At 46.9% G+C, this 12,617-nt stretch overlaps 1 protein-coding gene across 3 annotated transcripts in view; it reads right to left on the minus strand.

The window, feature by feature from the left end:
* Positions 1 to 1,942: 1,942 nt before the first annotated feature.
* Positions 1,943 to 12,617, minus strand: part of LOC119969444 (protein-glutamine gamma-glutamyltransferase 2-like) — a 70,465-nt gene continuing 59,790 nt past the window's right edge. For all 3 annotated transcript variants that reach the window (XM_038803082.1, XM_038803081.1, XM_038803083.1), the window contains exons 11-13: positions 10,704 to 10,864; positions 9,002 to 9,135; positions 1,943 to 3,944 (exon numbers count right to left, since the gene is read on the minus strand). In XM_038803082.1, coding sequence (XP_038659010.1) covers positions 3,788 to 3,944; positions 9,002 to 9,135; positions 10,704 to 10,864 — 452 coding nt within the window. In that variant the 3' untranslated portion in view covers positions 1,943 to 3,787. The remainder of the gene's footprint in view (positions 3,945 to 9,001; positions 9,136 to 10,703; positions 10,865 to 12,617) is intronic.

Raw genomic sequence — 12,617 nt, forward strand, 5'->3', positions numbered from 1 at the left:
TGGAGGTCCTTGATAACTAATGAGACCTATTGTAACCAGGTTAACCAGGTCCAGGGGCTTCTTGTGGGAGGAGACAGAAGAATGCCTTATGTTTTGGGTACATATTATGCAATTAAGGGGAGGAGTCAGGTCTCAGTGTAGTTTCAGTTTGCCGTGGGATTTTAGTCTGCCAAGTAGTGTCTTTCAGTTTGCTCCTGAAAGGTTTTCTCCAAGAGCTCTGCACAGAGAAAAGCAAGTAAACCTGACTGTTAAATTATTTATAAGTGGTATCTGAACTACATTGGTTTGCTTAATTGGCATGTGGCAGGTGTAGGGAGTAAGTTAAAGTTTTCCATTTTACTGAAGTACTAACGTAACTGTTGCGTGTACAGCTATTTTGTGTTGCAAATGAAGTTAAGTCTGTGTTTAAAATAAAGTTTGTTTTAACATAAATGATAGCAATTGGTCAGTGTTATCACTCCTGTGGTGCAGTCACTTCTCCTCACAATTATACAAATTGCAAATAGTTGCGTTCTCATCTGAGATCCTAACTCTTTTTACTTATTTCTCGTTTTTTTTTCCGATTCTCTCTGGATTTGGAGCCCGCGCCAAGTTTCTCATGGATGGCGCCCATAGGCTTAAAATCGCTCCCTACATCTTTGTTCGCCATTCCTCAAGCTAGAATACTAAAATACATTGTCTTTTGTTTAGCAGGTCAGGGTTTTCTTGCATTAAGTGACCCTTGTGATGAATGTAAGAAATTTACCTACCCTGCACATCTTTTTGGGTTGTGGGGGTGAACCTGGGGAGAATGTGCAAACTCCACATGGACAGTGGCCAGGATCGAACCCAGGACATTGGTGCCCTGAGGCAGCAGTGCTAACCACGGCACCACCATGCTGCCCCTCTTTTTTTAATATTATCAATTATACATTTTTTTAATACATCTTGACTTGTGCTTGCCTCTGGAGGTTCTTCAGATGTAGTATGTATATGGGGTCGAAGTCCTGTAGCTCTGTGTATTCTATGAGCCACTTCAGGTGGGTGATGGCATCCAAGTGGCTCTTTGCTGCAACTGTGGGCTGGGGTTCTTCTTCTTCTAAGGTGGTCCCTGACACTGGGTACAAAGTACTTGAAGAACCACTCCTCAAATAGGGTAGCTGTCATCCAGGCTTTGCCAGAGTTCCGGTAGGTGATGGGTAAGTTCTCCATGTTGATGTGGTGAAAGCATCTAGGAGACTTGAATTTGCCCACAATCAATGGCTTCAGCTTGTGTGTTCACTAGTGGTCCTTGCCTTTTTCCTGGCAAGCCCTTCACTCTCAGAAACTGTCTCAACATAAGTTCTCAAACTGTCCTCATCTTTCTCCCACCCACGGAGGGTTGACTCTGGCACACCAGTCTCTCTGGATAATTTTGCCTTTGTTTCGCCGTTTCTAATACGGTCTATCAAATTTATCTTTTCCTTTACTGTGTAAGACTTGCGCTTAGGCATTTTGTATTTATACGCTTTAATTACAAATCATCGCGGCTATTTATCGCGGCTAATCGGGCTAATCATCGCGGCTAATCGGAATGACAAACAAGTTCACCGGCTTAAAAAGGTGTTGTTTCAAAAAGAGTGAAAAAAGTTGGGGTCCATAAGCACCCCCGCCGTATATCGCGAACCGCGGTATTGCGGGGCGCGGTATAACGGGGGACTACTGTAGTATAATCATTTGTCAATGTTCAATAAAATTGTTGTTTTGACACATTACTTCTCAAAGGCACTCATTCCGGTTACATCCAGAGTGCAGTTCTGTACCTAAGTGAGACTCCAAAAGGGGCTCCTTACAACTTGAGGTATTCTTTCCATATTGCAGATGTTATCTAAATGCAAATGGTTGTTGATTCGCGGATTGTTCTCCAGTTCAATTATATAATTAATGCAAGAAATTGAACCTGATTAATGCAATTAATCCAGAATTCATTCATGAACATCCGCTTTATTTTCTTCACCAATTGATCCATACAATGCCCAGTACCCAGACATCAATAAGTAGTACATATATCAGGAGCATAAAGATGCACGATTACATGAAAATTAGTCATTTTGTTGGTAAAATAGGTGATATATAATTTCATAAAGAATGTAGCGAATAGGCTAAAATAAGAGGCTGTAAAACAAACAGCACATAGTAGGTTAACATGGCTCATGGTAAATATTGTCCTCTCCCTCCACATTTGGCTTCTTTCCTTTTAGTCCCTGCCCCCAAGTTTAAAAGAGTGTAGCAGTCAAAATGAGATTTATCCCTGCAAAGTCACCCTGATCTTTGAATGGATTAGTTATCAGTTCAGAGATAGTATGGTACTATCATCCCTTAATGATCGGAAACCCTTTCAAATGCAGAAAACCGGAACTTATGCTGACGCATCCATGCAAAATGTTCAACAGAATGTGTTTGTCAATAAACATAGGTTCCAGTTCCCCAGGTAGATGTTAGTCAAAATTACTTGGTTATTATTCTTTCCATGGGTCTCTCTGACCTGCTGAACATTTCTCAGCATCTTATGCTTTTCTTTCAGATTTGCAGATTCTGCTGCATTTTGCTTGTTGTCCCTAACATCAAAGGTGTGCACATCAGCAAGTTAAAATTAAGTAGTCCAGATTTCTATTTATTGTAATAATATGGGGATGTTAATGTTGGTCATGCTGGATAACTTGGAAAAATGTCAACTTCAGCATCAAAGAGTTTAAAATTTTAGTTTAAAAAGGGGAGTATCTCAAATTATGATTATTATCTATCATGGACAAGGCTACAGCGCAATGCCTTCCATTTTAAGAACCTGCCTTAAGAATCATGTTGAATTTCCGAAAAATGATTTCCTATTTCCATTTCATGTTCTATTTATATAATCATACAGTCACCCCTTTGCATAAGTCACCCCCCCCCCCCCCCATCAGAGAAACACAACAATTTAAACTCGGAGTGAATCATAAGGTTTCTGTAAAATGTTCTGTGCAAGTAGGTTTTAAAAATGTAGCCAAGAAATTGCTCCCTCGTTCAAAAGACAGTAAATATAAGACAACATAAAAAGTGCGCCTGAAAATGAAGGTCCAAAGCTTCCCAGAAATTGGGTGTTGGTCACCATTTTTAAGATAGGATATTGGTGAGCTGCAGATGCCAACTCACCAGCTAGGCCTGCTCAAATTGACTGGCTCAGGCAACTGCAGATAAAGCCTGAACAGGATGACAAACAGAGATGGGAAGAATCCTAGCCGGCATTGGTCCACAGGACTGATGTGGAGGGAGCAGGAGAACTCATTCTCCTCTGGCTCCTCAGCAAGATACGTTTGAAAACAAAAATGTACACTTTCATTCAGTTGCTTGCCTCCAACAGTCCTCTTTAAGGATTGCTGATTAAGCTGCTGTAAACCATTGAGATAAGAATGCAAAATTCAGTTTTTGCCTACTTTGATATCAGTTTGCAAACATTGGACCACTGATCAGAATATTCAAGAGGTCTCATGCCTGCTTAAGACCAAAACATTCTAAAATCACTGGCTGCCTTCTTGGAAATGGGCTACCCTGAATATAAAAGGCTTTCGCCCAGATATCTGCTAGGATGGCGTCAAATTCTTCCCAAGTACCTCATAGATTAGCCATCTTAATAAAGTACAATCACAATGATTATAACAGACCTAGGCACGTATACTATTTCCACAGCCTGAGTAACTTTGATTAAAAAGTATTTTCAAGTGCGCAGAATATAAAGCACGGTTATATTATGTAATGGCATAAGTATGAGATGCAGTAGGTAAGGGGTAAATCAGAGTTTAAAACACTGGACAGTGATGTTCTTGAATCCTTTCACATCTGTCATTTCCTTGCAGTCAAAATCCACCATTAACTTCCGTGGGCCTGCTTTGCTGGGAATGAATTCAACAGGCATTTTTATAGTTTGGTTTGCATCTATCCTGTTGATCCTGAAACAATGTGAGAGAAACGTCAATGTACATAGAAAACAATCTTTCAGTAGATTTTAGAGATCTTCAAAGAAAAGAAAATGAGCATGAATACAAGAAGCAAACCAAAATCATCCCCAGCTTCCCTAATGGCTGATTTGATAATGTCAGCTTGTATTTTACTCTTCTTGTTTCAGGTCCTCTGTGTGTGCTCATTTGGTTCTGTTGGCCAATTCTGAATTTATTAATCCAAGAGAGCATTAGCTTTATTTATCTGTCATGTCTAATGAACAGAGCTATCTTTCCCTTGCTTCTGCTTTATCCTTCAAAGGGGAGCTCATGTAGGGAAACCCACATGCACATTGCACAGAGGCACATGTTTAGGTCATTGGTAACTGTTGAAAATAAAGAAATCATCTGAAAAGGAAGGACAGGGGTTTTCCTTTCTGTTGTGCCCACTCAGTTCACTGACGTAGGCATAAGGAAGCTACGGCCAGTTAATGTGAGATCCATGCTTCCTCAGATCTCACATTATTATCTCACATTAAATTGTTGTAACTTGGTCAACCTGTAATAGTAAGAAGTCTTACAACACCAGGTTAAAGCCGAACAGGGTTGTTTTGAATCACTAGCTTTCGGAGCACTGCTCCTTCCTCAGTGAAGTCACCTGCAGCCAGGGAGATTGGGGGAGTGATGGATAGAGCTGGGAAGGTGGTGCGGAGGGGGGTAGAGGTCAATGGGGTCTTCAGGGACTTTTATGGGGAACTGTACCGGTCTGAGCCCCCGGTGGAGGAGGGTGGAATGGGGCGCTTCCTGGACAGGTTACGTTTCCCGAGGGTGGAAGAGGAGCGGGTGGAGGGACTAGGGGCGCCGATCGAGTTGGAGGAGGTTGTCAAAGGGATAGGGAGCATGCAGTCGGGGAAGGCGCCGGGGCCTGACGGGTTTCCGGCGGAATTCTATAAAAAGTATTTGGACCTGTTGGGCCCCCTGTTGGTCCGGACCTTTAACGAGGCATGGGAGGGGGGGGGGCTTTGCCACCAACTATGTCACGGGCACTGATTTCCTTGATCCTGAAGCGGGACAAGGACCCTCTGCAGTGTGGATCATATAGGCCGATTTCGTTGCTGAACGCCGACGCTAAGCTGCTGGCAAAGATCCTGGCCACTAGAATAGAGGATTGTGTGCCGGGGGTCATACATGAGGACCAGACGGGGTTTGTGAAGGGAAGGCAGCTGAACACAAATGTGCGAAGACTCCTCAATGTCATTATGATGCCGGCGGTGGAAGGGGAGGCGGAGATAGTGGTGGCGTTGGACGCGGAGAAGGCCTTCGATAGGGTGGAGTGGGAGTACTTGTGGGAGGTGTTGGAGAGCTTCGGGTTTGGGGTGGGGTTTATTCGGTGGGTGAGGCTGCTCTACGAGGCCCCGATGGCAAGTGTAGCCACGAATAGGAGGAGGTCGGAATACTTTCGACTGCATCGGGGGACGAGACAGGGGTGCCCCCTGTCCCCTTGCTCTTCGCGTTGGCAATTGAGCCCCTGGCCATGGCATTGAGGGAGTCAGGGAACTGGAGGGGCATGGTGCGGGGGGGTGGGGAGGAGCATCGAGTATCACTGTACCCGGACGACCTGCTGCTGTATGTGGCGGACCCGGTGGGGGGGATGCCGGAGGTGATGAGGATCCTTGGGGAATTCGGGGGTTTCTCGGGGTATAAGTTGAACCTGGGCAAGAGCGAGGTGTTTGTGGTGCACCCGGGGGATCAAGAGGAGGGGATTGGTAGGCTCCCACTGAAGCAGGCAGGGAAGAGCTTCAGGTACCTAGGGGTCCAGGTGGCTGGGAGTTGGGGGGCACTGCACAAGCTCAACCTCACAAGGTTGGTGGAGCAGATGGAGGAGGAGTTTAAGAGGTGGGATATATTACCGCTGTCACTGGCGGGGAGGGTGCAGTCCGTCAAGATGACGGTGCTCCTGAGGTTTTTGTTCTTGTTCCAGTGCCTCCCCATCTTTATCCCAAAGGCCTTTTTCAGGAGGGTCAACAGCAGTATTACGGGATTTGTGTGGGCGCATGGGACTCCAAGGGTTCGAAGAGTGTTCCTGGAACGAGGCAGGGATAGGGGGGGGCTGGCGTTGCCCAACCTATGTGGGTACTACTGGGCAGCCAACGCAGCGATGGTGCGTAAGTGGGTAATGGACGAGGAAGGGGCAGCATGGAAGAGGATAGAGGCGGCGTCATGTGTGGGCACGAGCCTGGAGGCGCTGGTAACGGCGCCGTTGCCGCTCCCTCCAACAAGGTATACCACGAGCCCGGTGGTGGCGGCTACCCTCAAAATTTGGGGGCAATGGAGACGGCACAGAGGAGAAATGGGGGGGCTCGATGGAGGCCCCGATACGGGGGAACCATCGGTTCGTCCCAGGGAGCATTGATGGTGGATTTCTGAGCTGGCACAGGGCAGGGGTTAGGAGGTTGAGGGACCTGTTTGTGGAGGGGAGGTTCGCGAGCTTGGGGGAGTTAGAGGGTAAGTTTGGGCTCCCCCTGGGGAGCATGTTTAGGTACATGCAGGTGAGGGCGTTTGCCGGGCAGCAGGTGGAGGGGTTCCCCTTGCTGCCCCCACGGGGGGTGCGGGATAGGGTGCTCTCGGGGGTGTGGGTCGGAGGAGGGGGGATCTCGGACATATACCGGGTGATGCAGGAGGTAGACGAGGCCTCGGTGGAGGAACTGAAGGGTAAATGGGAAGAGGAGCTGGGTGAGGAGATTGAGGAGGGGACATGGGCGGATGCCCTGGAGAGAGTGAATTCCTCCTCTTCCTGTGCGAGGCTTAGCCTCATACAGTTCAAGGTGCTGTATAGGGCCCACATGACGGGGACAAGGATGAGTAGGTTCTTCAGGGGCGAGGACAGGTGTGCTAGGTGCTCGGGGGGGGGCCCAGCGAACCACGCCCATATGTTTTGGGCGTGCCCAGCGTTGGGGGAGTTTTGGAAGGGGGTAGCAAAGACGGTGTCGAGGGTGGTGGGATCCAGGGTCGAGCCAGGCTGGGGACTCGCAATTTTTGGGGTGGCAGTGGAGCCGGGAGTGCAGGAGGCGATAGAGGCCGGGGTCCTGGCCTTTGCGTCCCTAGTAGCCCGGCGGAGGATCTTGCTCCAATGGAAGGATGCGAGGCCCCCAAGCGTGGAGGCCTGGATCTCGGATTTGGCGAGGTTCATTAAATTGGAGAGGGTGAAATTTGCCCTGAGGGGATCAGTACAAGGGTTTTTCAGGCGGTGGCAGCCGTTTCTGGACTTCCTGGCGGAACGGTAGGGAAATAGGCCGACAGCAGCAGCAGCCCGGGGGGGGGGGGGGGGGGGGGGGGGGGGGGGGGAGGGGGGGGGGAGGATTGGGAGGAGGGAGAACTGTGCACTTGGGTTTGTGGAGGGTGCTATCTCCCTCTTGTTTGTTTTTTTTACTTTGTTGTTGTTTTTTCTTTTTGTTTGAAGTTGCTATTGAAGTTGGGGGGGTATTGTTCATGGGGTGTTACCGCGGTTGTATGTTAATAGAGCTAAGATGTTTATATTTTGTATTTTATTTTGTAAAAATTTCAATAAAAATTATTTTAAAAAACAGAAAAAGGATCAAGAATGAAAGGGCACAGATTTAAGGTGATTTGCAAAAGAAGCAGATGTGAGCGATGAAAAATCTTTCTCACACAATGAGTGGTTCAGGTCTGGAGCACTGCCTGGAAGTGTGGTGCAGGCAGGTTTAATGGAAGCATTCAAGAGGGCAGAAGATGATTACTTGAATGGGGAAGGCAGGAGAATGACACTGAGCCATAATGCTCGTTTGGAGAGCCAGTACACACACGATGTGCCAAATGGCCTCCTTCTGCACCATAACAATTCTGTGATTCTGTCTGATAAAGGCCAACATGCTACTTGCTTTCCTAATTGTTTACTGTATTTGCATGCTAACTTTCAGAGTTCCTTACACAAATACATCTAAGTCCTTCTGACCATCAATGTCTTCAAGTTCTACACCTTTTCAAAAATGTTCTGCTTTTCTATTCTAAATGCCATAACATTTCCACATTACACTCCATTTGTTACCTTGTTGCCCACTCACTTAACCTGACTATATTTGTTTCCCTGACTGCTGAGGGCAGAAGAGTGACTATTTCAATGGACTGGATCTCTGGCTTTAAATCGCCATGCTTTAACAATTTAATCTAGGCAAAGGAAATGTTTATTAATATCTCCTAAACACAAGTATAACTGCCAATCAAACATATATTCAAATAAAGCACAAAATAATTGCCTTCAAAACAGTCAGGGTTTTTCTTGTAGGCAAATCTGTTTTCTTAATTCTATATGTGTAGTTGTAGAAAGGAACAGGTATTAATGTGTGATGGAATTCAAGTAATGGAGATTTATGTATGCTAAAAATGAATAATTTGTTTGTCCTGTTGTGTGAATTTTATATTTTTAACAAACTTGGGCTGGATTCGCCATTATTGGGACTATATCCCCACGCCAGCGTCAAAACTCCTGAAAATCCTGGATCAAAGGGATACAAATTCCCAGCCCTGCAGGGAGCTAGCAAGGACCCAGAATAAATCTTGCAGCTTTTGCTGGAGTTACGGGCCCCCGCACTTCCGGGTCAGCGGCCGCGCCGTGCTCCATGGTGGACTCGGACCGCGGAGCCAGAGCCAAGAAAAAGACCCCCGACCAGCTGCACTCCCGACCCTCAATCACCGCAGGAACATTCCCTGGCTGCCTATAAGGTCCCCCCTGGCCTCCGAGCGGCCTGCCCCCGACCAGGGCGGCCATGGACTGAGTCCGCAGCCGCCACGCGAGTATCCCGGCTGGAGCATATTAGTTCCATGCCGTCGGGACTTTGGCCGGTCAGTGGTGGAGGATGTCGGAGTGGGCCTCTGGCAATGGCCCCAGGCGGCGCGGTGTACTCGCTGAGTACGGCGCTTTTCGGAGCCCGGAGAATCGGCGAACCGGCGCTGGTCCCGATTTCTGCGTAAAACTGGATTCTCTGCCCCGGCATCTGCCGCGATTTAGGTGTCGGGGTGCGGAGAATCCAGCCCCATGTCTTTGTACTTACTTGAATGTTTTCATCCCACAAATTAGATATGTTCCTTCCACAGTGAAGACACAATGGTTCAGTGGCACTCGCAAAGTGTTCGTATACTGGATTTCTGCCATCAATGGAAGGTGTATGACAGGATCACCACGGATCTGAGGAAATAAATCAGTTTTAATGCTCTAATTCACCCTTATTATCCCTGACTGTTGAAATCAGCCAGACTTATGTTTATTAAAGGGTTGTAGCTCAACATTTGCTGATTTCATGTTGTACAAAATCCCATTGAAACTTCCCCTAAGGTGAAAACCTTTCTGTTCTACTTCTCCCTTTCGAGGAGTCTTGACTATTGTCCTGTCATTAATTTGAGAGCTCAAGGCTCCTTGATGTCAATAATTGGCCTTTCAGGTTGGCAGCCATAGTTTGGGGCTCATTTCAGTGTTTTATAACGAACATCATTGCTATCCTTCTCACCTGTTCATGTCTGAGACACACTGCTAACTTGAAGTGATTCTGGACACCATTTTATATTGTAGTTAGGTATTCGTGCAAGAACTGAAACTTCTACATTTAGTAGAAAGTAACCCAGATTTAAGATTGGATTCTGGTAGGAATGGCACTAAGGGGAGATAGAAAAGAGGAGGAAAGGGAAATGGAGGAAGAGTACAAAGAAGGGGGTCACAAGTTTAGCCAGTACATTGAAGAGAGGAAGAAGGGGAGAAGCTGGAAGAACATTAGGATGAAGGAAGGATCACTTTAATATTAACTAAGGGTGAGAGGAGAGATTGAAGCTTAAAGGTCAGCTTGAACCATGTTGGAAGTAGAGAAGAATGCTACATTGAATTATGGGAACAATGGAAAAGAGTGTCAATGCAAACTGAAAAATTGGAGGAAATAAATCACTGCAAATTACTTGGAGCTCCTCCTGCACCACTGGAATCCTGTTTAAGTTCAGTTTGTTTCCAAGTGCTGAGGGTTTTCTAATACCGCCTTATTCTGGTTCCATTTAGTTATTAATTAAAATAATTCAATTTAACATTGTAATAGTTCTAGGGCATGATCTAACCAAATTGCAAAGAAGTCTTGTGTCAAGTGCATTTAGTTGGTGTTTTCCAGTGCTCACAGCACCAACAAACACCACACTATCTAACAGAACTTTGTTGAAACCCGGGGCCTCAGCGGGGAACTCCAGCTGGGCCAGGGTGTTGCCCTGTCCAGAGGGCAACCACCTGGGTGCCTCCTATCCCCTGGGAGACAGCACCGCACCCGCCCCCCTGAATGCCGTTCCGCCTGGTCCCCTTTTGTGGAGACCAGCACTGAACAGTGCTCATCTGAGGTCTCTATGGCGAAAGGGGTTAGATCTTAGGGCCTTGGTAGATCAGGCGCGCACATATCAGAGTGAGCTGCCTCGCTCTTGATTTACACCTGGATTGAGATCGTGTCATCTTGCACGATCCCGTTAGATCTCACAAGGCGTGAAGAGCAGGGTAGATCGCAGAAAAGACTTCTCCCGGCATCTACCAGCCATGACATGCCACCACATTGCACCCCAAATTTTATATTGTGTTGGAAGGGAACATTGAAAATCATTCTGGCTACTAATAGAGGGTAGGTGCATGGGATCACTGAATGTATCAAAAAGTAAAACCTCTCCAGAGATTGGCAGTTCAATTAATGGTTTCAATAGTGAGATGCAATTGATGGAGTTGCTGCAGTTTATTACCTGAATTGTGATTTCAGGATTAATCACAGAAAGATCATTCACTGCCAATGCCATTTTTTTTGTCACTATATCAACTACTGAAGCAGTCAGCTTGATCAAGTGATGGTGTCCAAGGTAATTGCCATAGTCCGAGTAAGGCACGACGAGAGTCATGGTCTCATCTGAAAAGACAAGAGCAAGGAAAAAACATGTTTCAAAAATCACCATAAATCTCAATACGGTACTGATTTCTTATATAATGTCTTGTCCCGGAGCAGTCTGTAAAGGGAGAAAGGCCTGGAGTTGGATGGGGTGGTAACTAGGGCAAGGTTGAAAGGATTGGTGGGGATTGATTGAAAGGCCAGTGATGGCTAAAAGCATTGTCTCAAGATATGGTATGAGGAGGATGGTTGGGTGGGGGATGGGCATGAGTGTGAGTAGGGAGAATTCATGTTCTAAAAAGCGTAGGACATAAGGTGAAGTAAGTTGCAAAGATAAGGTGGAGTCAAGCTATGAAAGAATGTGTAGCAAGGATTTTGAATTCAATGCACTACAGCAGTAGATCTGCCTGATGTACAAAATTGACTTACAATGGGATAAGATGTTAGATATCTGGATGAGTAATTTCTGTAAAGTGGACATCTAGAGGAAAATAATATGGAATTGGCTATAAAACCTAGTTTAAAGGCATGAAGACCCCTCCCACCTAGCTTATTCACTCTTCCAACTTCTTCCATCGAGCAGGAGATACAAAAGTCTGAGAACAAGCACTAACAGGTACAAAAACAGCTTCTTCTCTGCTTTTACCAGACTCCTGAATGACCCTCTTATGGACTGAACTGATCTCTTCACGCATCTTCTTTACGTTTCTTTTATTCGCTCATGGTACATGTCATCGCAGGCTATGTCTTAAGGGGGCATTTAAGAGTCAACCAGATTGCTGTGGGTCTGGAGTCACATATGGGCCAGACCAGGTAAGGATGACAGATTTCATTACCGAAAGGACATTAGTGAACCAGATGGGTTTTCATGATGATGGACAACAGTTTCATGGTCATCATTAGACTTTTAATTCCAGATTTTTATTGAATTCAAATAATCTGCAGTGGTGGGATTTGAACCTGGGTCCCAGTGCATTACTCTGGATCTCTGGGTAACTAGTGCAGGGAAAATACCAGTACACCACCGCCTCCCCTACTCTACTGGGAGGTACTGCACTCCTGTATGCTTCAACCGATGCCTGTGCCTATGTATCTACATTGTGTATTTATGTATGCCCTATGGTTTTTTTGTATGGAATGATCTGTCTGGACTGTATGCAGAACAATGGGCTGGATTCTCCGATTCTGGGGCTATGTCCCCATGCGAGCCTGGGAACGGTGGCGTTTTACACCAGAAGAAATGATGTCAAAGGGCCACCGATTCCCCATTTTGCTGGGGGCTAGCGTGCCGGCAGCTTACAGCACCCGGGTCTAGCTGCCGATACACCCCGGAGAATTGATGGGTCCGTGGCCACGCATGCGCACAGCGGCAGCCTGCAGCGGCCGCGCCGTGCTACACGGCGGAGGCCGCTTGCGGACCCGGTCCGTGAAATAGTGCCCCCCCCCCCTTTGCCTGGACCACCCCAGCAGTACCCCCAGCCCCTGGCAAAGCCCCTTGCCAGTGGATCAATATTCCCGGACTGTGGCAGAGCTGCACTTAGTCCGCAGTTACCACGCTGAGTTCCTAACTGATGAGACCACACCCGATCAATGCCGTCGGGAACTCGGCCAGTTGGGGACGTATCATCGGGGGACGGGCCTCAGGCAATGTCCTCAGGCCGTTGATATGTGGCACCCTCTCTGAGTACACCTTTTTGGAGGGGCGGAGCGTGGCAAAATCGTCACCACCCCTGATTTGGTCGGGAACTCTAATTCTCCGGCCGATCACCGAACG

Source organism: Scyliorhinus canicula, chromosome 7 (assembly GCF_902713615.1).
Source record: "Scyliorhinus canicula chromosome 7, sScyCan1.1, whole genome shotgun sequence".
NCBI classification, from domain to species: Eukaryota; Metazoa; Chordata; class Chondrichthyes; order Carcharhiniformes; family Scyliorhinidae; genus Scyliorhinus; species Scyliorhinus canicula.